This window comes from Cimex lectularius, unplaced genomic scaffold (assembly GCF_000648675.2).
Source record: "Cimex lectularius strain Harlan isolate CLEC.00 unplaced genomic scaffold, Clec_2.1 scaffold119, whole genome shotgun sequence".
NCBI classification, from domain to species: Eukaryota; Metazoa; Arthropoda; class Insecta; order Hemiptera; family Cimicidae; genus Cimex; species Cimex lectularius.
Window position 1 is genome coordinate 440425 of NW_019392789.1, and position 24884 is coordinate 465308.

A 24884-nucleotide genomic window follows, 5' to 3' on the forward strand; every position below is an offset into this window, starting at 1 on the left:
CTACTTTACAATTTCAATTAATTATACTTTTTTCTAAGGTCTTGGTTGAAATGAAAAAGTTAGTATCACGAGTGGGATTTGAACCTACGACATTCAGCTCAATACTCTGCTGCTCTAACTTGAGACGTAGCCAATGACACTAACTTTTTATCTAAAGTCTTAATTGAAATGAAAAAGTTAGTATCATGAGTGGGATTTGAGCCTACGACCTTCGGCTCAATATGCCGCTGCTCTAACTTGAGACGTAGCCAATGACTAACATTTTAACTAAAGTCTTAGTTGAAATGAAAAAGTTAGTATCATGAGTGGGATTTGAACCTACGACCTTCGGCTCAATATGCCGCTGTTCGAACTTGAGACGTAGCCAATGACACTAACTTTTTCATCTCAACCAAGACTTTAGATAAAAAAATATAATTAATTAAAATAATTAATACAGTCAATTATGACTAATGAACATATATGGACATCACTAATTTTGCAAAGCAGGCTGCAATGTAGGAATAACAAATTACTTAATAATTATGTTTGTTTTTTTAAAAGCATGGAAATTTTTAAGACTTTTTTAAAAAATATTGATAAAAAAACAATAGCTTGTAGTTTTTTAAAAAGTAAATCCATTACTTATTTAAAAATTTGTTTGGACGTGTCGAGAATTTACATTTTATATTTTTTTAATCATTTTTTTTAAATATTTCATTTCCTACATGGAATTAGTTTTATAGCAAAACCAAAAAATTTCATAATCATGCCCTATATTTTGTTATATTTATTCTTGGAATCCAAAAACTGTATTATCTTTTGTATTTTCCATTATGGTGAACTAAAATGTATTATTATTAATTTGACAGGGAATCAACTATCATTACGTAAAATGAATGACGGTGATTTAAATCATCGCTGATATATTTATATATATATATTTTTTAAACTTGAGATGTCCTGTGATTTTGGGCAAAAATGTTTAAACACTTAAGATTAGAAAATGTGAAACCCATTTTTGTCTTTGTGTGATAGCAAGCATTCAACAGAAGAACTTTTCTAAATTTATTTATTTTTTTGCTTCAGTTTCATCTATTTATATATATTTTTTCCGTTTCTGAGGACAAAATTGAATGCGGCATGTTTTTGGGCCAACGGTGGTAATGAAGGAACGGAAGTCCAAGTGGTGTTTTGAGAAAAGACAAAAGAATTAGCCAGGCAACAGGCTCGTCCTTGGGTCCGGGATATTTTTATGCAATCCCCGAAAGGTCGAAATACCTCCTGAAAACTTCTGAGGACGTGTACGGAGTTCTTGAATAACGGAAAACACTTCCCCAGAGGAAGACGGGCCTCGAGTGTACTGTCAAAATAAATTTAAAAAACCCTGCAAGTTTCGATGGAATTCTTACCCAATGAAAGTTTATTAAATAGATGTTGATGAACTCTTGTCAGCAGTTTATCGCCTCGAACGATATTTTTCCTTTTATTTTTCTGGAATATACTATTACTTGTCTCAAATTGCTGTTTTTTGACATGAAAGGCTGAAAATCAACGTAACCAGCTCAAAATTTATGAAGTTTCAAGTTTCCTCAACCAAGATAAATTTCTATTTTCAAAGGGCTTTTAAACAAAGAAAGCTAATTATAACCAATTAGCAATTATCAACAAAGCTGTTAGGCTTACAAGCTTGAAGTTTATGTAAAAGAAGTCGAACATACAAGTTTAAATTACCTCAATAGGAATTGTGAATGCATACATATTTAGATTTTAGAGCATGCCCGCCCGAGAAATGTAGAGTACTTTGAGGTGAGTGTGTGACGTTTGGAGAGAAAAGTAATTTATCAGCGTGAATGAAATGAGTCTTACCCCGCCTCGAGGGATACCAGTTGGCGGAGTGATCAGACTTCTATCTATGCATCGGGCGCTGTTTTATGTTAAACTATTAGAATGGATGCAATTTATTACCGTGAAAGGAAGGGGTTGCTTATAACCCCGTCCTGAGGTATATCGAGTACTCTGGAGTAAGCGTACGACGTCTGGAGAGAAACGTTATTTATCAGCGTGAATGAAATGAGTCTTACCCCGCCTCGAGGGATACCAGTTGGCGGAGTGATCAATCTATGCATCGGGCGCTGTTTTATGTTAAATTGTCAGAAGGAATGTAATTTATTATCGAGAAAGAAAGGGGTTGCTTATATCCCCGTCCTGAGAAATATCGAGTACTCTGGGGTAAGTGTGCGACGTCTGGAGAGAAAAGTAATTTATCAGCGTGAATGAAATGAGTCTTACCCCGCCTCGAGGAACATCTACTCTGGAGGAGTGAATGTGACTAGACTTATATGCTTGTACTGATGTATAAAGGCGCATTGTATGCTTTATTTCTAATCTGTATCCCAAAACCTGAGTATAAACGAGAGGCTAGCGTTGCAGGATATCGACGCTCAAATGGCTGCAGTTTAAAAGAAAATATGCCAGAAAGATCAGAAAAAGAAGGAAAACTCAAAGAGGGCTGGCGATGACCTCAGCTGTTTGTTGGCTCCAAACCTCTCTTTTTATGTATATAACTATGCCATTTATATGTGATATCATGATTTTTTATTTTAAATTTACGACTTTACGTAGAAGTTACAACTGTCAACCGCTATAATTAACCTAACTATAAATAACAATACTTTTTAACCATTGTCCGGTCACAGACGACCCAGAACATGTTTCTGTACCTACGCTCACCCTTGCGAATTCTGAGAGAAGGGCATAAGACCAGTTGCCCAGAAGCCGCCAAAGGTAAGTCTTCCAACGCACACTATGCTATTTTGTGATGTCTTTGAAGACAACTAAAAATATAACACTTCTGCCAGGACTTAAGGGGAGAGCCAGAGGAAGAGTGTTTTCTTTTTTTATTACTAACCAAATGTCTTATCAGAAGCAATATACCAACGAAGAAATTATAAAAAAATCCATGAAAACAGTCATATTTAGGTCCGGCTGATCTACTGGAGATCAAAGCCCTCCTCGGTTTGCGGCTCATGGCTGGAATTCTGTAATGTTCTGGACAGAATTGCTATTTTCCACCTCACTTCAATAAAGACTGATTTTTCTTGGTTATAATTTTATATATATTCAAAATCTATTGCTATGGTTCAAAATTTTTAAAATTGATAACACTATGATGTAACTTTTCTATGATGTTATTCCTTCGAATATTAATCAGGATTATTATACATTTATTTTTAAGAGAAAACTAAGGCGGTGAAAAATAGTGAAAAATAGTCTTAGAAAAAAATATGATTTTAAACTTGCAACAATTGTAAATTATATCGGATGATAGCTCAAGTGGTAGAGCAGCGGGGTATTTAGCCGTCGTGGGTTCGAATCCCGCTCGTGGCACTGACTTTTTTATCTCGACCAATACTTTACTTAAATATTAATTAATTGTAAATTATATGTTTATACATAAAATGAACATTGTTATTTATTTCAAACCCGAATTAAGCCATTTTTAAACCAAAAGGTAATTTTTTAATACTATGGCTGACCCAGGAGTGCCGAATTTGTCGACGACTTTTAGGATGTCGAAGGAGAGTGAATCATTGGTTAATCCGATTAGTTGATTGTTCCTTATTCAACGTCTAAACAGGAAGACTGCCGACTTATATCCTTAAAACGTACACAACCGAGGGAAGGGCGTAACGTAGACGAATGTTACACCCCTTTTAGGGAAACTTTGATGTGCTATACTTGCTACGTTTTTTAAGAGGTCGCATTTCTCTTTTTCGTCTTCCAAAAGCGCCTCGATAAAGAGATTCTTAGAAGATTACGAGAGGAGAAAGTCCATAGAAAGATAAAATTCAGCGGCGATCATGAGGAAAGTAGAATGATCTCCAAAGGGCTCGACTACACAAAGAATATATCTTTTATCTTAATATTGATCTTGAAAATTGCATAGATTTTAAATAACACGTCGAGCTTCTTATAGGCATTTATAAATATTTTCTCCTTTAAAATTAAAATATTTCACTGAAAAACAGGCTGGATATAAAAAGATGGCCATATCAAATTGACGATATAAAAACCTTTCAAGCCAAACATATTTCCAAACGTATTTTCATAATAACTTATCTATACATCCGGTGTTATCGTAATCCATTATATAACTAAGTGATATCTCTCAAGTTAAAAATAATTATTATTTGAAATCGTTCTACCTCCAGTATTGGCCAAACTTAGGCGTAAAGAAAGTTAATGACAAGAACATTGAAAATTTTGTATGTCTGCAGTTGGTTTATGGAAAAACTGAGAATAGCTGATATTATTTATGGTCAAGAGGTGATAGGAATCCGTGGGTAAATTTAATTTTCGGCTTTATGAACCAACTATCGATACTACGTCGAAATGGCCCTGTTTTCAAGCAAATTCAAGCTAGGATAAGCAGGACTTTTCCGTTGACGTCTTCTTAATGATCGAAGTGGGGAACAAACAAACCGCGATCCCCCTTCCAATACCAGAAAGCTCGATGATACCAGTACTAAAACGTTAGAAATATCTATGTAGATTCTTTGGCCTCCGAACTGACATTTCCATCGTGACCTTTTTACAGCGGATATTTCTCATACTGCATCGTGTTGCAATTTCCGATTCGCCTGATTCTCCCCTAGAATCCTTGGTATTCCGTATGAATAACTCGATAATAATAACTCCTTTTCATCCGAATTTGAAAACAAGGTGAACATACAAAAATAAAATAGAACCATAACCAGTTTGTTCCACCACGGAAGAGAACCAACATAAAAAATCAGGAACGTATTATTTTTTTTCTCTGTAATAGTTTTCATGACAACCCTATACAACTCCTTAAACAACTATTTTTTTCACGCTTTAGATACTATGACATCCAAAGATGCACAAACCCAAAAGTCAATTGATCACCCCCTTCTCCTTACTGCTTCCTATCATAGGAAATATTTTCGAGAAGCCTCTCCATCTACCATACGACCACATCCCTGAACCAGGCCATCAGTTCGGATTTAGTCTCAGACCAAGCAAGCCCATCGCGACACTACGACTACTACCCTCCAGCATTAGCATGTGATCGTTTATATCACCTGGGCCTTCTGTGGCTTATCGCGTTTTGGACACTCATAAAAACCAAAAGATCGATCCATGTACCACCATTCTGCTTCCTATCCTTGCAAAAGTGCTCAAGGAGCTTCTTATATAACTGCAAACCACGTTAACACCCTTGAATCTCATGCCCCTCCTGAAGTTCGGCTTCGGTCATTACCAATACTGCATCTTTGCGGAAACCCAATCATCCACTTCTGCCATTTACCATCCTTCAAAAAGTACTCAGTAAGCTTCTTATACAACTATAGACCACGTTAACACCCCTGAACCTTATATCTGGCCACCAGTTCATCTGCCATCACTACTAAAGCCTGTGGTATTGTGATCATCCATCCAAACCAACTGATCGGCCTACCTCTCATTCTAGAAAAAATGCTTAGGAAGCTTCTTATCTAACTGCAAACCAAATGAATACCTGGACCTCATTCTTGTCCAGCAGTTAGGTTTCCACCACTGCCAAGCCTATCATGGAGACCCAACAAGAACTAACTGATTGCCCCAGTTTCCATCAGCCTGTGTTCTAAACTGCTCGAGAAGTAGTTTTTAGTAGTAGAAGTTTAACTACAGACCATATTAACATCCTGAACCTCATTAGTAACATCCAGTTCTTTGGCATATGTCACTACCAATCGCATCACGTAGTAGATACACAACAAAATAATTCCATCCCTCATCCACCATTGGAAAGTTCCAACAAGCTTCTTATCAAACAGCAGACCATATTATCACCCTAAACCTCCTTGTTGAATAATTCGGCTTCCGTGAAGCCCCTCGCGTTGTGGTCATCCAAAAGCCAACTCATTGCCCTACTTCAATCAATCCCATCATTGGAAAAGTAGTTAAAAAGCTTCTAACACCGCGTGAACAGCCCTGAAACTCATTCCTGTCCAGCAGTTAGGCTTCCGTCACTACGAATTCCATCGCGTTGTGGACACGGAAAAATTAGGCCTGAAGCCGTTTTCCCCATTTTATAACACGCTACTAATGCTTCTGCTAGGTCACAACCAAAAACATTTGTCCACTCCACCTTCCATTCTTGAAAAATTCTCTGTAAGATTATCATACTGCAGACCGTATTAACATTCTGAACATTCTTGACTAATTCGGCTTTCATCACTAGCAGGCTTATCGCGTTGTGGACACCAAAAAACACTAACTGATCACCCACGTCCTTCCTGCTGGCCATGCCAGTAAAACATCTCGAGAAGGTTCACATCCATCAACTGCCAATCATATTGTCATCCCTGAATAATTTTCCTGATCAAGAGGATCATAGGAAGGAACGATAAAGCTTTAATTACTTTTGAGCGTTGAAGACTACCAAAATACTAATAGATCACCTCATTTCCTTCCTGGGAAAATTTCTCAAGACGTTTCTTACATAACTGCCAACTGTACAACCTGAACATGTTCCAGGCTATCAGTTGGAATTCCATCGCTGCCACCATCAAACCAAAGCTATTCTGTCCATGTGTTTTTCTGGACACGCCTCTCCAATTTTTACCGACTGTCCAAGAAAATGCTCTATAGCTTTTACTTGTATTCAGACGTTCCTCAAGGCCTTGACACTCCTCGTTTACAGTTTCTACACTGCTGACTGATTATTTCATTGCTACCCGTTCACTGCAACAGCTGGGAACAATGGCTTCGCGCCATGGTTAATGATTACAAATCCTACCGTATGAAGTTCACCTTAAACAAAAAACCATTCCTCCTACCTCAGCAATATTCTTATATCCATGATATCATGTTATATAGGATTGTACCCAGACAGGCGATTAGACTGGAAACCATCTACTAAAACGTGCGGAGGGGAGGGTGTATAGGAGATAACCAAATTGAACAAATGAACACAGCAAACGTAACAGAAAAAACCGTAACACCGAATTTTATCGCATCCAGTCCTTTGAGTACAAAGTCTTCATTACATTAGTAAATAACTCTAGTAATCACACCATCTGTACCGAACTATGCCATCGTCCATGCCGTCCGATATCTTAAATTCTCCTGGCCTTAATTCAATATCCATCTATTAAACATAGAATCTAACCCACTCCATTCTACCTAAGAACAGCTCGACACCCTGGACATCTGAAGCTGTGGTATACTAGATGCCATCAGGAATAAGCCGACACAAATGTTTAACGATGGCAATATAGGTGGCCTCAGTTAAAGCCACTCAGACCTTGTATCTCAAGTCTAATCACAATTCCCATAGTTCCTGATTATTTGTTTCAGTTTCTAATTAACAACAATCTCTAAATCATCTTAAACAGTTGTTTGCTCTTCGTAGTTTTGGTCAGTTCTGAGTACGACCCGGTACCGGATAGGCATATGTAGGAGCAAACAGAATTATACCGGCAGGTTCAGTGATCGGCCACCGGTTGCACCGTTGAAATTAATATTTGGTGCAACGTCCACAGCAGCCGGACAGCCGTGGGCGTGGCGACCTTTGATCAAATCGGACCTCCATTTTCCCCTTTATCAGGTAAATATACATAATCGCAATTCGGCCCACCAACAACGTAACCCCAGGGCATTAGTGGATTAATTTCCCCGTGAATATTGGTTTAGAAGGAGATTTCACGGTTGTTAATAGCGTACGCCGGATCCAATTTAATCCGAAACATTTCACAAAATTCCTAAATGCAATATTTTCAGAGGTTTATTCAGATAACAAGTCCCCAATGGGAAATGTATTTACAACAAATAGATATACACTAAAATTGAAATGTCATTATAAGAAAAATATTTGCGATTTATCATCTTCAAGTTTACCAAGATTCAATTCACTAGTTTCGTGGTCCGCTTGACCAATTAATATCTTTCAATTAATTAAGGTTTTTAATAGAGATAAAAAAGTCAGTGTCACGAGCGGGATTCGAACCCACGATCTTCGGCTAGATAACTATCGTGACCTCAGGCTCAAGTGGTCGAGCAGCGGCGTATCTAGCCGAAGATCGTGGGTTCGTATCCCGCTTGTGACATTGACATTTTTACCTCAACTAAAAACCTTAATTAATTTACCAAGATTTTTACTTTTCTTTCATCGAAAATTTACCCGAACTTCATATAGAAAACCTTGCTGCCCTGGTTTGTCATTGGTCGAAATGGCTAACACCCAATCTAACACACATCTAATAATTACACCAATACATAAAATCTATTAAATTGAAAATTCATCCACGTATCCACTCAATCAAACTTTACATCGTATAATGTTCAATCAGGACTTTAATCACTTGCGACGCGGTTTTCCCGGGTTAAACAATTGTACTTTTTTAATTCTAACTTTTCCGAGTTTAAATTGGTTCGGGGTTTTAAAGTACCCTCTGCCCTTGCTCTATTTTAATCACCCTTGTAATGTACGTGTGGCCACCGCCCTGGACTCAAAACGAACCTTTTTAATCCATATGCTACACACAAAATCACAAAATGTACAAGTAAAACGAATAAACATACCTGAACTTATGTACTTGACATTAAGCAGTCTTTAAAACTCGAAAATCAAAAATGGATTTGCCTTTATTTTAAGACCAGAAAATAGTTGTTATAGCCTGTCCATATTTATTTACAGATCTGAAACTGATTAACTGACTAGTATTTGACATGTTAGCGGTTCTGGTATAATCCCGGCATTGATTACAGCTTCTTAATTGAGCATGATATGAAAAAAAAATTGTAAAGTAGCTATTAATCCATTTATGTTTAGTGGTGAAATTGACCAAATTACCTATTTCAGTTAATTATTCTTTTTATGTAAGAACTTGGTTGAGATGAAAAAGTTAGTGTCACGAGCGGGATTTGAACCCACGGCCCAATACGCCGCTACTCTAATCAATTGAAGTTAGTTCAAGGGCAGCGGCGTATTGAGCCGAAGGTCGTGGGTTCGAATCCCGCTCGTGACATTAACTTTTTCATCTCAACCAAGACCTTACATAAAAAGAATAATTAATTGAAATAGGTAATTTGGTCAATTTCACCACTAAAAATAAATGGATTAATAAATGGTTGCACCCTCGTCCGCGACACCCAGAGGGATGAGACGTATGAGACAGGAATTTACAAACTGTAGAAGTTCAATTTATCAGAAAAGTTCAATTTTAAAACCTTTTGCTCCTAGACATGTTATACATGAACTCGTACCTTCGTAAATTTTAGACTATTGGAACAGTTTAGGTTTCAAATTTTCTTCTATAAAGTTATGAAAATTTCTTAATGTGTGAAATCATCAACCTACATCAAGTGACTGTGTCAAAGATGAACTGTTCTAAGTCCGGGGCTGAATAAAAACTACAATACATATCGCCGTACTCGATCAAAAAAGGGATTAAAAAAAGTTTATAAACCCAAACAAAAGAGAGATAAACAAATACAATTTTATGTTTATAGCTGAATTTGCATATCAACATCTCGAAAGGACCGAAGCTTATTTGTTGATTCTTTACGATTGGACGATAAACGTTCAGTACAATTACTGAAGGTCAGATTAGAACAAATGCGTAGATTATTTTTAGTATCATGGAAAGCACCCCTTATTAGAAATGGAGATTGACTACATGATCCTAGAAAAACTCTTTATAACATCCTACATGATCCTAGAAAAACTCTTTATAACATCCTACAAAGTCTTAACAAACTACAAAGGAGAAAAAAAAATCAGGAGGACACAGACGGCTCCGTTACAAATGAAAGATCAGGCCTTTTCCGTACAAAGCCAAAACATAAGAAATAAACCTCATTAGGGAAGTACTCCTCGGTCTTTCAAGGTGAAATATGTACCATCAAAGTTAGTGCCTTCTTAAATCTCAAAAGTGGTTACACTGACAAAAAAATCTTCTCAAGATCGGATAGCCAAACAGCAATCACAGCATTAGCATGTAAAAAATAACATCAAAATTAATCTGTGAATGCAACATCTCAAAAACCTGGGGAAACACAACATGATGATATGTTGGGTACCAGTACTCAAGGGAATGTTGGATAACGAAAAGGCAGACACACTGTCCAGATGGGGATCTGCAAGACCATGGTTGGTTCTGAACCTATTGTTGGGATAATAAAAACAAACACTGGATCCTCCCTCACACAATGGATCAAAAAAAGGTAAAAGGAGAAATGGATAAATTGCAGGGGCACAAGCTACAATAAGATTATGCTAAAAGAACCCTCACCAAGATTGGCAATGCTACAATTATAGAGTGCTAAACTTTAGGAAAGCGTAGGACTATTTACTGGACCCTGGCATCTGCGAAAACATTTACGAACACTCTGGATCAAGGTATGGTTCACTTGTTACTGCCATGGTTTCGACCTATTTTAAAGCCATCATCAGAGCAAAACATTCACTAAGCTTGTCAAACTCTGCTTAAAGTTAGAGAAGGCTAGACTCAGTGGAGTGATATGACTATTAAGCAGACACTGGCATCTGAGCAAACATCTACGAATACTCTGGATCCATGCATGGTCTTGAAGAAGAAAGCAAATTTAGTAGCTAGCACCAAGCTTTCGACCTATTTTAAGGTCAACATCATGTCCAAATGATCTTAAATATGACTACAGATTGACGTAGTTAAAGTTGTTTTGCCGTGATGACCTTAAAATAGGTCGAAAGCTTGGCAGAAGCAACTACTTTCCTTCCTTCTTCAAGACAATCCCTTGGTCGTGTGATCGTTTGTAGGGTCGAGTGGTCAAAATGACGGAACTTAAAGGTGGACATGGCTGAGGCATTGCGAATTGTGGTGGGAGGGAATTCTAGAGGTTGTAGGAACGATAAGGAAAAAGCCACTAAAAGCGATGAATTTGTATGAGCAGGGTTAGGGGAAGGTTATCAGAAGGGTGGATACGAGCATGGCGAGCGTGTAACTGTGTATGAAGGCTAGACTTAGAGGAGTGGTATGACTAATAACCATGCACTGGCATCAGAGAAAACATCTACGAACACTCTGGATCAAGGTATGGTCTTGAAGAAGATAGCAAAATTTAGTAGCTATTACCAAGCCTTCGACCTATTTTAAGGTCATCATCAGGGCAAAACAACCTTAAATTACAGATTGACATATTACAGACAGATTAAATTTAATATCTTCTTCAAGACCATACCACATCGAACAACAAGTGTTCGTATGTGAAAAAGTGGTCGATACTTATAATACTTAAAACAGAAAACATCTACACAACACGAACATATTTAACACAATGATTCTGTTTGCAGATTAAGGAATTAGGAAAAAGAAATAGCAATACATTTTATCTTCGAATGCGAAGCATAGCTGGGATAGAAAGAAAACACAGGGAAAGGAATTTTAGCAACGACAGTCAATGGCCTAATACTTCTTAGCAAAAGCATCCAGTCGATTGCAGTGAACTAAGGAGCTGGGATAGCACAAAAAGCCAGAAGGCTGCAGTGAATGCATCCATTATCATCAACTTGGGGAGAGAAAACATTTTAGAAGTGTATGTAACAGCCACTCTTGAAAATGGAGTTTTTTTCCAAATTTTATCCGATCACATTATACCAAATTATAAGAGAATTATTATTATTATTAATGAAGATGTCAAACCAGCTAGCAATATAACTAATATTTTATGATGTTCAAAATGTTAGATATGCTGCAAATGTTTCTCACAAAGATAAATAGACCATTTGAAAAAGGTTGATTCCAGGAAAGCAAATTTTTAAGCTTTCATTGAGTAAATAAATACCAGTGATAAATTAACAAAACACAATAATAAATAAGGTTGCTTACGATGAGGCGGAGTCGATATCATAGGATACGGAGGAATCATGTTGGGGGTGAGTCCAGCGAACTGCAAAGAAGCGAGGTAGTCGTGAGCAGCTAGCTGAGAGGCCATACTCCACCAGGCGGCACCTGTAAAAGAAAAACGATTAGTCGAACTTTTATACAAACACTAAACGGGATCAAAGTGGGACAAACATTACAAAAGGTCTGATCGATTAACTGATGAACTCTTACGGTGCCTCTACACGATCAAGCGTGCTTCAATCAACCCTTCAATCTTTCGGTCAAAACTCTCTCGACCCTCATCAGTGGAAGACGTGAAGTGGAGCAGTGCGTTTCGCTGTTTGATTTTTTGTTTTGTTTCGGTGCTGAATGGTTTCAAATACAGATTTGGGCTTCCTACATTGGTTGCCCTGAAGCAGAAAAAACAGCAAAAGAAAAAAGACGGTGGGCTAAGGAGTGGTACAAACTGAGAAACCGCTTCACTAATAATCTTTACTCTTTACTTTCCACAATTCGGGACAATCACGATATAGATCTATCAACAAACTGATGAACTCCCGCTCCGTGTTTTCGGGAAGCGCGGTTTCGGTAGTGGATGCCATGACTTCCACCGAGTGACGGACGCAATGCTTGATGAAAATTGCCCTACAGTATCAAGCCGCTTGATCATCTGCTTGAGTCATTCAAACTTCCTATAATCACCGTCAATGCTTGCTTCATGCGTCAATCAGGTTTCTACACTATCAATCACGCTTGATACAATCGATTTACTCAAGCATTTGATCAAGCCGCTTGATAGTGTAGGGCAATTTTCATCAAGCATTGCGTCAGTCACTCGGTGGATGTCATGGCGTCCACTACCGAAACCGCGCTTCCCGAAAACTGTATGCAAAAGGAGGTTTCAATGGAATTGGAATCACTAGATTTACTGATACCATTCTTATTTTCTATCCACACTAACATTCTCGGCAACAATCAAAAAAAAAAAATTAAACAGAAATAACCAAAATTATTTAATCGAATAATCTGTCTACTTCGGACCTTTAAGTATAATGAACCTTCTGAATGAGGAATTGTTTCAATTGCTGACGGTGATAAATTCGTAGATTGAATTCCCGCCTCTCCCTGCTTACAACCCTGACAAACCACAGAACGCCGAAACCTCGTCTGACAGATCAAAGAACGAGGATTATTATAACTAGTTAAATTTGAACTAATCAACGCATATTGTCAAGATCAGATCAAATTTCAAGGAAGTAGTAGTAAATACAATTTATATGAGACATTTCCACACAGAAAAATTGATTATGAGTTAATATCAATACAGATCTTATTAAGATCAATATGTGATAAACAGGGCGTACAATAAATTTTTAATATGACGTAAAAGAGAGTGTAGACAGAAAAAAGGAAAGCTTGTATAAGAAATGCCAGACAGAAACAGAGACTAAGAAACTCCAAATAGTTGAAAAATATCAGTAGCTTTTAATGGATGTAAGCAGGGTGAGGCAAGAAACAAACCTATCGTCGTCCAAACTCACCCCTGGGAGATGGCAAAATGCTCTAAAGTGCTACTGACAGACCAAAACAAAGTGACTGGTAATACCATGATGAAATCCATGTCGACTAATAGTTTGTAAGGGATATAAGAAGGGTGAGGAAGAAACTAACCCATTGGCGTCCTTATATTAATCTATATGCAAACTCACCACTGATGTTGCAAAAATGCTAAAGTGTTATATCCAGACAAAACATAGTGAAACGACAAAGGCCACGATGACCTCTTCCAAAAACACAACACAATATCAGTGGCTTGGTAGGGATATAAGCAGGGTGAGACAAGAGAATAACTCTTCGTCGTTCTCATTTTAATCCTGAGACTAGATCCAGCCTCACGCAAAGTAATGCCCAGTTAGACAGACAGACCATACAATGAGGATAGACAAACTGATCGGTACCGACTAAAATACCGGTTCATCACCCACTGTAGAAATCTAACACAAATATTTAAAACAGTGCGTTCAGCACAGAAAATGTCTAATTTATTGAGAAAATAAGAAAGGATAGAGAAAGTATCAACTGTGCTTCTCTTTTTATTGGGTTTGTTATATGCATCACATAATCATTAATGTCTAATCATATTTTAATCTCAGCAATGCCATCTTAAACGTTTGATTACTGTCAAATGGACTTTTACAAAAGTAAAGCTTGAAGAAAAATATATCTATAATAAAACAAATCAATTATTATCAAAGAACATTGCTTGTAATGCTTATCATCTTCAACTTACGTATATACACAAAACAGTTCCTGACTGACTTACAGACAACGTATCTAAAGGGGCTGCAGTTTTGACAGAGCATTCCTATATTGACAGATAATCCGCTAAGAAAGGATTTTTGAAATTCCATCCTAAGGTGATCAAATGGAAAAATTTTTACCATGTGTAGATCGAAGTGAACTGAAGAAGAGATGAATTTGAAAAATGAGGGATTATCTTAGAAACACATACTAGCACTCTGCATCGAATTAGAAAGGTATATTAAATGGACGAAGTCGCGGGTAAAAGCTAATTTTGTCATATGATTCCTTAACATTTTGAAAATGACTTATAATTAGTTTTTAATTGCATAATATAAAACAGTCTAATCGTTCATAAAAAGTGCTTACATTAAAATATGGCTCGACAAAAATCACGTGCTTACAGTTTTAGCAGTACTTAGCATACTTAATCTTAATTACCAAGCGTGACACAATTAATCGAGAACCGTTGGCATTTAAAAAGCAATCGAAACGAAATGACGTCGGTCAGAATTGAATTGGGTGAGAATCACCGCGTCAAAACTGAAGTTGATTGTATTTAAGGACAAAAGAGAAAAGGATCTTGCAAAAACATTAATTCCAAGGTGTGTGACATCCTCCCTGGGAGAAAAATTTCAGCTTCGCCTGGAACCACTCCTAAACGGAATCGTGTGATATTTCGTTTCTTTTTCCCCTCCTCGACGGACGGTTTTTGGTTCCCCGCTCACTCCTTTCTTTTCCTGGGATACACAAAACTTTGAAACGTTCCCACTGACCTGACAGCCCCAGAGCCGGATTTGTCAGCTTTCATGCGTTCCCACCGAGCCGACAGTTCTCAGAGATGAAAGGAGTAAAAGTTGGAACTACGTCGTTTCGGGAGCAATTTTATTCTTAATAGAGACGTCCACGTCGATACAAATGCGTGACTTTATCAACAATGGAATATATCAATACCAATAATATCCATCGTGAGGAACGATAAAACACATTTTTTAAACCTCTCCATTCTTGTTTTTTACTGTCAATACCAATGTTCATTTTTTCGTAAGCAAATCTATCAGATTTTAACATTATATTAGCAACAACTTATGGATGGTTAGTTTCTCGCCTCACCCTGCTTATTTATATACCTGACCAGCCACTGATGGTTTTTCGACAATTTAACGGTCATCCTAGTCTGGCTAGCTCACTTTTTGAGCCTGTCAGTGGTACGTTAGCGATTGCCAGCTTCAGAGTGAATTTGTGTAAAGATTAAGCAGGGAACACACCCGATGCAACGCTACGCGACACCTCGTCTCGTTTCGGTAGGGTGTGCACATCTGTTCGACGTCAAGCGCACGCCACGTACAGTCACACAGCGTGTATCACAAATCAGTAACACCATGTCATAAATTGTTAGTTAAATTTTATGAGTACAACCATCGTCGGGGTCAAGGAGCGTCGCGATCGGATAAGTGTTTCTCCGCTTTAGTTTCTTGCCTCACCTTACTTATATCCCTTAAAACGTTTGATACTTTTTAGACTATTTGGAGATTATCGTGGCCTTCCTAATTTCGCTGTTTTGGTTTTCAGTAGCACTTTAGACTTCTACAGTGGTAAGTTTGTGATGGAATTAAAAAAAGGGCGACGAAGGGTTGGTTTCTTGTCTCACCCTGCTTATATCCCTTAAGATCTACTGATACTTTTTCCATTATTTGCAGATTATCGTGACCTTCCTAATCTCGTTGTTTTGGTTTTCAGTAGGACTTTAGAGCATTTTGCCCTCTGCAGTAATCAGTTTTTTGGTGGAATTAAAAAAAGGGCGACGATGGGTTGGTTTCTTGCCTCACTTCCCTTGTATCCCTTAAGATCCACTGATACATTTTCCACTATTTGCAGATTATAGTGGCCTTCCTTATCTCGTTTTGGTTTTCAGTAGCACTTTAGAGCATTTTGCCCTCTCCAGTAATGAGTTTTTTGGTGGAATTAAAAAAAGGACGACGATGGGTTGGTTTCTTGCCTCACCCTGCTTACATCCCGGACGAAACTACAAATTTTAAAATAATTTCAACAGCTTACCAAGGTAAATGGAACTTTCTTCAACATTTACGAGGACGTTTTTATATAAGAATAAAATTTACCGGTTTTATGATGGTTTAAAACCAGGATGAGAAGTGTTTCTTAAAAAACATGCCCAAATTTGCGAGTTAATTTAAACTCGTCATGTTAATCTAGATTATGTAGCGGTGATATAACCTCGGCAATTAAACAACTTTCTTTTCTTAATCAAGCCAAGGAACTGAACGTAATGTGTATAGATGAATAATTTAATAAACATGTATTAAGTAAAAACATTGGAGAAACTGTGTTGAACGAACTTTTGAATTAATTTTCTATCATAAATGGATTGTCATTAACTATTTTTTAGCGTTGAAGACTTATCATAAACAACAAATTCACCATCACAAAGAATAAATCCCAAAATTTGACATTCATGTGTTGTCTTATTGAAGGAAAGCAAAAATCAATTTGTATATACCCTTACGTAGAAATCAACTTTTGTGATATTATATATTTGCAGCTGTTATTTTATTTAACTTACTGGCAGGGTTGATGCCCAGGTTGGCGGCTTGCGATGCGGCTACGCTGAGGGTGCCGTAAGGGTTGGCGCCCCCGTAGCCACCGGTTGCCGGGGTTCCAGGCCGGCCCAGGAGTCCACCGTACGCCCCAGTGTACGCGCCGAACAGAGCTGCAACAAAACAACAAATCAGAAAACCTGAAAAAAAATGACTTCACCACATTTTGTATGTTAATGATCTGACTCATTTCCTAATGTTGTAGTAGCCGTTGAGCAAACCTAAGCAGTATCAGTCATCAGAAGCTGTTTGATCTAATCAATGACTAATTTATTACTAACACTTCACATTTTCGATTTTGCAGGTTGATGTCACAAATAAAACCGTTGGGGACAAATACTGCTATTATGGGAAAATTTGAACAATTTTTTTTTATTAAAAGTAAGCTTGTGCATGAATTTTAAGTGTGAATATTTATTGTAAATATGTTAGTATAAGCGAAAGCAGAAGAGAGAGGAAGAGAGGGAGAGAGAAAGAGAGAGGGGGAGTGAAGGGGAGGAAGAGAGAGGGGTGAGAGAGAGATAGGGAGGGAGATAAAGAAAGCTACAGCGAGAGAGAGAAAGAGAAAGAAAAAGAGAGGGAATGAGTATGTTAGTAAGTACGACAGTGAGAAAGAGGATGATGTGAGTGATGAAGGCATGTGTTTTTGTAAGTGAGTGAGGAATGAGTATGTGTGTGTAAAGGTGTGAATGATATAGAAAGAAATTGAGCAATGATTATGTGAGAGTAAACGGTGTTATTATTTCAGCAAGTATGTGAGTGAGAGAAATGAATATTTGAATGTGAAGGTTGCAATGAGTAATATATATTAATGAAAAAGAGAGTGACAATATGTTACAACGTCTTTATTTCAGATAAACAATGCAACAGTCTAACAGTCGAGAAAAACTTTGATATTTTATTTGCCGTTGAGAGGTTGAGAGTGAATGTGTGATTATAAGAATAAATTAGTGAGTATATGAACGTGAATGAGTGAAAATGTTATTGAATAAGAAAGTAAGACAATGTATGAATGAGAGGTGGTATATGTGAGTGAATGTGGGTGTAATTGAGTGAGTATGGTACTGAATGAGTAAGTAAGAAAGTGTATGAGTGAGTGATTGGTACCTTTGAAATTAATGAAGTATATAAGTCTTGATGAGTATGTTACTAGGCGAGAAAGTAAGAGAATGTACGAGTGAGTGACTGTATATAATGTGAATGAATGAGTGACTGGGAGATTAACTGAGTGAGCATATAAGCGTGAACGAGTATGTTACTGGGTGAGAAAGTAAGAGAATGTACGAGTGAGTGTACATAATGTGAATGAATGAGTGACTGGGAGATTAACTGAGTGAGTATTTAAGCGTGAATGAGTATGTTACTGAGCTAGAAAGTAAGACCATGAATGAAAGTATATTGTGAATGAATAGGTGAGTAATTCAGTGAGTAATTGTATATATGAGATTAATTGAGTATATAATAATTGAGTGATTATATTTGTGTGAATAATTAAATGAATATATAAGCGTTAATGAGTATGTTATTGAGTGGGAAAGTATGAGAGTGAATGAATGATTGTATATTCTGAGTGAATAGGTGAGTAATTGAGAGAATGATTGTATATGTGAGATTAATTAAGTGAGTGTATAAGCGTTAATTTGTATGTTACTGAGTGAGAAAGTAAGAAAATGAATGAATGAATGATTGAATATTGTGAGTGAATAGGTGAGTAAATGAGGAGTGAATGTACATGTGAGATTAATTGTGTATATAAGCGTTAATGAGTATGTTACTGAGTGAGAAAACAAGAGAATGAACGATTATGTATTGCGAGTGAATAGGTGAGAATTGAGTAGTGATTATATTTGTGAGAATAATTATATGAATATATAAGCGGTAATGAGTATGTTATTGAATGAGAAAGTATGAGAGTGAATGAATGAACGATTGTTTATTCTGAGTGAATAGGTGAGTAATTGAGTGAGTGATTGTATGTGAGATTAATTAAGTGAGTGTATAAGCGTGAATGAGTATGTTAAAGAGTGAGAAAGTAAGAAAATGAATGAATGATTGTGTATTGTGAGTGAGTAGGTGAGTAAATGAGGAGTGAATGTACTTGTGAGATTAATTGAGTATATAAGCGTTAATGAGTATGCTACTGAATGAGAAAGTAAGAGAATGAATGAATGAATGATTGTGTATTGCGAGTGATTAGGTGAGTAAATGTACATGTGAGATTAATTATGTATATAAGCATTAATGAGTATGTTACTGAGTGACAAAGCAAGAGAATGAATGAATGATTGTGTATTGCGAGTGAATAGGTGAGTAAAAGAGGGTGAATGTACATGTGAGATTAATTGACTATATAAGCGTTAATGAGTATGTTCCTGAGTGAGTGATAGTACATGTGAGTCAAAGAGTGATTTGAGAGGAAATGCTTATGTAAGCGTGTCTGTGTTGTGGAGAGTTGGGTGAGGGAACAATATAAAATGAGAAGTGTGTAATTTTGAGTTATATGCGTTCCCTAGTGAGCTGTATGAGTGTGAATTCCTCTTTGATAGTTTTATCGATCTAATGCCGTCGGGTTTACAAAAATTATGCAAAGATCAGCATCATTGTTCTCTTATATTAGTAGCCTATTTCAGTAGTAGTATATTCAGTACAGTAGCCTAGCCAGATTAAAAAACTGCATATCAATTCTAATTGTCGAGAAAAAGCTTTGATCTTTTATTTGTTGGTAAGATTTATTGTTAATAATTTCAGCGTGTATATACTTTATTTAATAATGAATTTGTCAATCTTGTCAACGGGTAAATCTGTAAACATTTGAACGGTCCGATGTAATTAATTGACTCAGAACGCAGGCGTTAAATTAACCTTTGAACCAACAGCTCGAATGATGTCCTGGGTAAATTTGTTGTCATTTCAAAACTTAATTTGATTTATGGCCGGTTCTTGTTTGAACTCTTGCGATGATGTGATCAGTTGTTTTTTAAATAGACAATTTCATTATTTAATTTAATAACGAATAAGTAAAGTACTTTCTTACATTTTAATTCCCTTGCGATGTATTGACCAAGGATTGATGTTATTGCTTCTTTGCATCTGACGGCTCAGTGAGCCATGAAGGTCTCTTTTGTTACAACTAATAAAGATAATACAAAAAACTTAGTTTTCGGTTGAAAAAAAAAATCTATGCGACTTTGTTGGATTTTATTAGTTAAAACTTTTAATTACGCTTTCAAAACAAGGATTGTTTTGTTTTTTCTAATCTTGGTTAAGGAAATATAGTCTGCAGTAGAATTGTAAGAGATAAAGATGAAAATAAAAACTTTTAATCATAATTAACTTGATTGAACACTAACATTAACTAATGAAGTCACGATAGCTTAAGTGGTTAGAGCAGGGGCGTATTGAGCCGAAGGTCGTGGGTTCGAAACCCGCTCGTGACACTAACATTTTCATTTCAACCAATACCTTACATAAAAGATTAATTAACTGAAAAAAGTTATTTGGTCAATCGGACCACGAAATATAATGGATTTACTAACATTAACTTGAATACTCAGTGATTTAAATCCGTATTTGTTTGTCTTTAACCAAGGACAGATGGAAATTGATTTCATCTGGGTTAAATGAAAAATACTGAGCAAATAAATTTTTATTGGCCGGTAATCGTTAATTAACAAAATTGCCGCTCATTAGCGAGAGCTACAGGTCTTTACATCCTCCCCTCGATAAAAATCAATTCACCCCCTTCACAGACCGAACTGCCTTCCCCAGGATCGGTTAATACACGGTTCGACAAAATTAGGCAATAATTATGAGTAAAAGTAATTAGGCGAGAGGGGGACTCCTTCAGTTTTAAACTTGTCCTTTTGTACAAAATATAAATAATTATATTGTTGTCGTTTTTTTCGATCCGATCCCAGTTTACAGTCAAACAAATGGAAAACAATTTTTCATGTTAAACATGTACAAATAATGCTGTAAAACTACATTTACTTTGATGGTTTTTTATTGTAATTTTCGGCTTATTCATACGAAAACACTATGGTAAAATGTAAATACTGCGGTATAATTAGAATGGTCATCGACTGCCACGTTACGTAAAAATATAAAAGTGGTGAGTGAATGAATCATTAAGACAGGGACGAGGCGAAAGAGAAATAAAGAGAGGAGATATGGCCAGTCAGACAGAGAATGAGTGTGACAGACTGCAGCTTTTTGGCTTATTGTGCTTTCCCAATTCCTCAGTTCAGTGTATTCTATTCGATCTTTCTCCTATGAAGTACTAGGTCGTTGACTGTCGTAGCTGAAATTATTTTCCCTCGGTTTTCTTTGTATTCCAGGTCGTCAACATTGAACGGTTGCCTCACATTCGAAGATAATCTGGGTAGCAGTTTCTTCCTCCTCATTGCATAATCTACAAATGGTATGATATCCAATCAATCACTCCTTATATTATTAATATTATTATGAGTACTTTTGCCTTTTTTTTATCCATTCAGTGATGGAACATTCTGTGTGTTTTCGTTATCCAAAGAACAGGTTCAAGGCCTATCTATGGACTTGTGTGTCTGCCTTTTCGTTACCCAACATTCCATTGTGTATTACCCAACATATCTTCAGGTTGTTGTGTTCCCCCAGGTTTTGGGGATGTTGCATTCACTGACTAATTTTGATGTTATTTTTTTACATGTTAATCCTGTAATAGCTGCTTGGCTATCCGATTCAGCGTTCGTAAGTGAAAAAGTGGTCGATACTTTTACTACTGAAAACAGAACCTACATTTCAACACCTAAGTTGGTTAATTTTCTGTTAATTTTTGCCCTTCTTGTTTATTTTAGTACGTTTAATTTATTTTTATGCTATGCATTACATTTAAATCTTTATTTACACATTCATTTTGACATTATGCCAAATTTTGTACTTTTTTGTTATGTAAGAAAGCCCAAAGCCCCAGAATAAAATTGATTTTCTTCTACTTATATAAATCGGGTTATAAACTGAATGAAATGGATTTTGGTAACAAATCACAGAAATGCGGTTAATTTCTAGCACCGTGTATCTAGCTCCTAGCAACAAGCTATCTAACAAACCCAAGTTTCTGAAACGAAAAGCTACACTATTGAGATGGCGACTACACCATCTCTCCTTATGTAAAATTAACTTTATTTACGATTAAACTCCAATGACTTGTCGTCTTTTATGCCATCTTAAGAAAATTCTTCCGACTTGCACTTTTCATTTTCTGAACACAAAGTATTGGCCGATATTGTGTGATGTGACGTTTAACCCAAAATGGTAGTAGACTAGTTAGTTCTGTAAATAGAAAATAAATTTTACCATGACAAATTCTATTTTTTTTAACGGAAAATCTGAACGTTTACATCTTTTATATATATCCATGATATTTATTAATAGTCATGTAAAACAATTATATAAAACTGTGCAACGTGTCCAATCGATTTCTGGGCCTCCGACTCGTGTCTTTTAAAAGAAAATATTTATTATTATCGATACAATTTGTGGACGTTTCGATCAGTGGAATAATGTCCTTGATCATTTACACATGCGTTTCAGTGATTGCTTATTAAAACTTTTACCGCTGACACGGCCATTTCCATAAAAGACGCTTCAACTCCAATTCTATTTTGGTTTTAAACCTCTTTCAACTGTGAAACGGCCGAAAACGTTTTCCCCGTTGGGAAAAAGACAACAACCGCCGGGATTCGGTTGAAAAAGAGGTCCTCCCGCCAGGTGAACGCCCGCCTGCACATGGCAACAAAATTTTCCCGTTTAAGTCGGCGAGCATTGATTAAAGTAGATAGACTTTGGAATGCAAATTTGGCTCGATCCTTTTGAGAGAGCCGGCACGCCCGGTGGATCACTGACTCGATTTCAGTCACAAACACATCCTTGTTTTCTTATTTAGGCAAAGAGCCAAACTCGAAAAAACTCCGCCCACTCATCACACAAAAATTTAGTACTTTCATTAACATAGCTATTTAATCAAAGCCTGATATTGTGCTTTGTCTACTCTTTTCTTAAACAAAGACGGTTAAATGGATTGTTAAAGGCTGTATCCCATTATATTTAATGGTTTTGCCTAGTAACTAAACAAAACGGTTTATCAGTAGAAGTACCTGGTAGTCATAAATTAGTAAACCCTAATATTTATAGGTAACCAGAACGTACCAAATTATATTATTATAATTTTTAAATGATTGCAATAACCAAACTATTATAATTGCCGGTAGTACTAAAAGTAAACCATTATGATTAGCGAATAATGGCTCAAGTAATTGACCTATTAAAATTCATTAAATATAAATGTAGCAATGCTCAGTACTAATCTATTACAACTGATCATAGTGCCTAGTAGTATCTGTTCTTATGTAGTTATCTTAACCACTGTTAGTAAATATTTAATGTTTGAATTATAACTGGCATTAGTACTCAGCAGCCGTTTGTAAGTAGCAGTACTGTAGTAACCAATCTACTATAATTAGAGCCCAGAAGTCACTTATTATAACTGGTTGTAGCGCCTATCAGAAATCTATTATTATTAACAGTAGTTCTCAGTACTAGCCTTTTATAATTAGTAGGAGTTCCTAATAGTACCCAATCCATTACAATTGCCAAGTAGTGCTGAGAAATCACTTATTATAACTGATTGTAGTGCCTAACAGTAATCTATTATCATTAACAGTAGTTCTCAGTACTGGCCTTTTATAATTAATAGAAGTTCCTAATACTGACAAATCTATTATAATTGTCTATAGTGCTCAGATGTCACTTATTATAACTGGTTGTAATGCCCAAAGTAATCTATTACAATTAACAGTAGTTCTCAGTACTGGCCTTTTATAATTGGTAGAAGTTCCTAATACTAACCAATCTATTGGCAATAGTGCTCAGAAGTCACTTATTATAACTGGTTGTAGTGCCTAACAGTAATCTATTATTATTAACAGTAGTTCTCAGTACTAGCCATTTAAAATTAGCAGGAGTTCCTAATACTGACAAATCTATTATAATTGGCAATAGTGCTCAGAAGTCACTTATAACTGGTTGTAGTGCCTAAAGTAATCTATTACAATTAACAGTAGTTCCAAGTATTAGCCTTTTATAATTAGTAGAAGTTCCTAATAGTAACCATAGTTATTAGCCAAAGGGTCAGTAGTAATCTATTATAACTGATTATAGTGCCTAGTACTAATCTATTCTAATTAGCATTAGTAGCCTTTTATAATTAATAGTAGTTCCTAGTAGTAAACTATTTTCATTGGCATAAGTGACTAGGAGTAATCAATCATAATTGGTAAGCAGAGGTTAGTAGTAATTCGTTGTAAATGTTAGGAGTATCTAATGGTAACTTATTATAATTATTAGCACTAAAGTAATAGCATCTTACATAAAAAGAATAATTAATTGAAAGAAGTAATTTGGTCAATTAGGCCACTAAACTTAAATGGATAATAATTGATAATAATTCCACTTTACATTGTAACAGAAAAATGTATTAAATTTATAAAAACATATATTAAAAAATTGCACTCTGCACTTTTTGTTAATTAATGTTTTATGGATTTAATCAAACTGATATAATATGCCAAAATAAAACTACATACTATTCATTTGCTATTGTTATGAGAAATTTCATGGGAATCGAATCCACGACGTCTACAAGCCGAAAGAAAGACACGCTGATCACTCCGTTACAGGAAAGTGTTAAATTTTCAATGAAAACTATGTTCTTTTGTTGTTAATGCCATATAAAAAATTAAATAACCAACAGAAGTACTATTAATAAAATATCAAAGACTTACAGTTTGTGTTAGATGCTGCATTGCTACCTTCAGCCCTAGGCCAGAAAGAAGCTGGAACAAAATTGAAAATAAAAATTATTAAAACGGTAAAGGATGAAATTAACAATTTAAAAATTACAAGACACTAAAGGTGACGAAATCTGAAAGATATATAATAGTCTGAAAGATACGCGTCTGTCAGATCAACCCAGTTAGGCAGACCAAAATCAAAAGACATTACCAATAATAAATTTGAACTGCGTTTTACTGCCATGATGATTTACGACCCATAAAAAATATCCGAGATTTTTTTCTCG

At 36.1% G+C, this 24884-nt stretch overlaps 1 protein-coding gene across 12 annotated transcripts in view; it reads right to left on the reverse strand.

Annotated features, from left to right (window-relative positions):
• Nucleotides 1-24884, reverse strand: part of LOC106664199 (bromodomain adjacent to zinc finger domain protein 2B-like) — a 223267-nt gene that overhangs the window by 34511 nt on the left and 163872 nt on the right. For all 12 annotated transcript variants that reach the window (XM_014389663.2, XM_014389664.2, XM_014389667.2 and 9 more), the window contains exons 3-5: nucleotides 24589-24639; nucleotides 16735-16881; nucleotides 11856-11978 (exon numbers count right to left, since the gene is read on the reverse strand). In XM_014389663.2, coding sequence (XP_014245149.1) covers nucleotides 11856-11978; nucleotides 16735-16881; nucleotides 24589-24639 — 321 coding nt within the window. The remainder of the gene's footprint in view (nucleotides 1-11855; nucleotides 11979-16734; nucleotides 16882-24588; nucleotides 24640-24884) is intronic.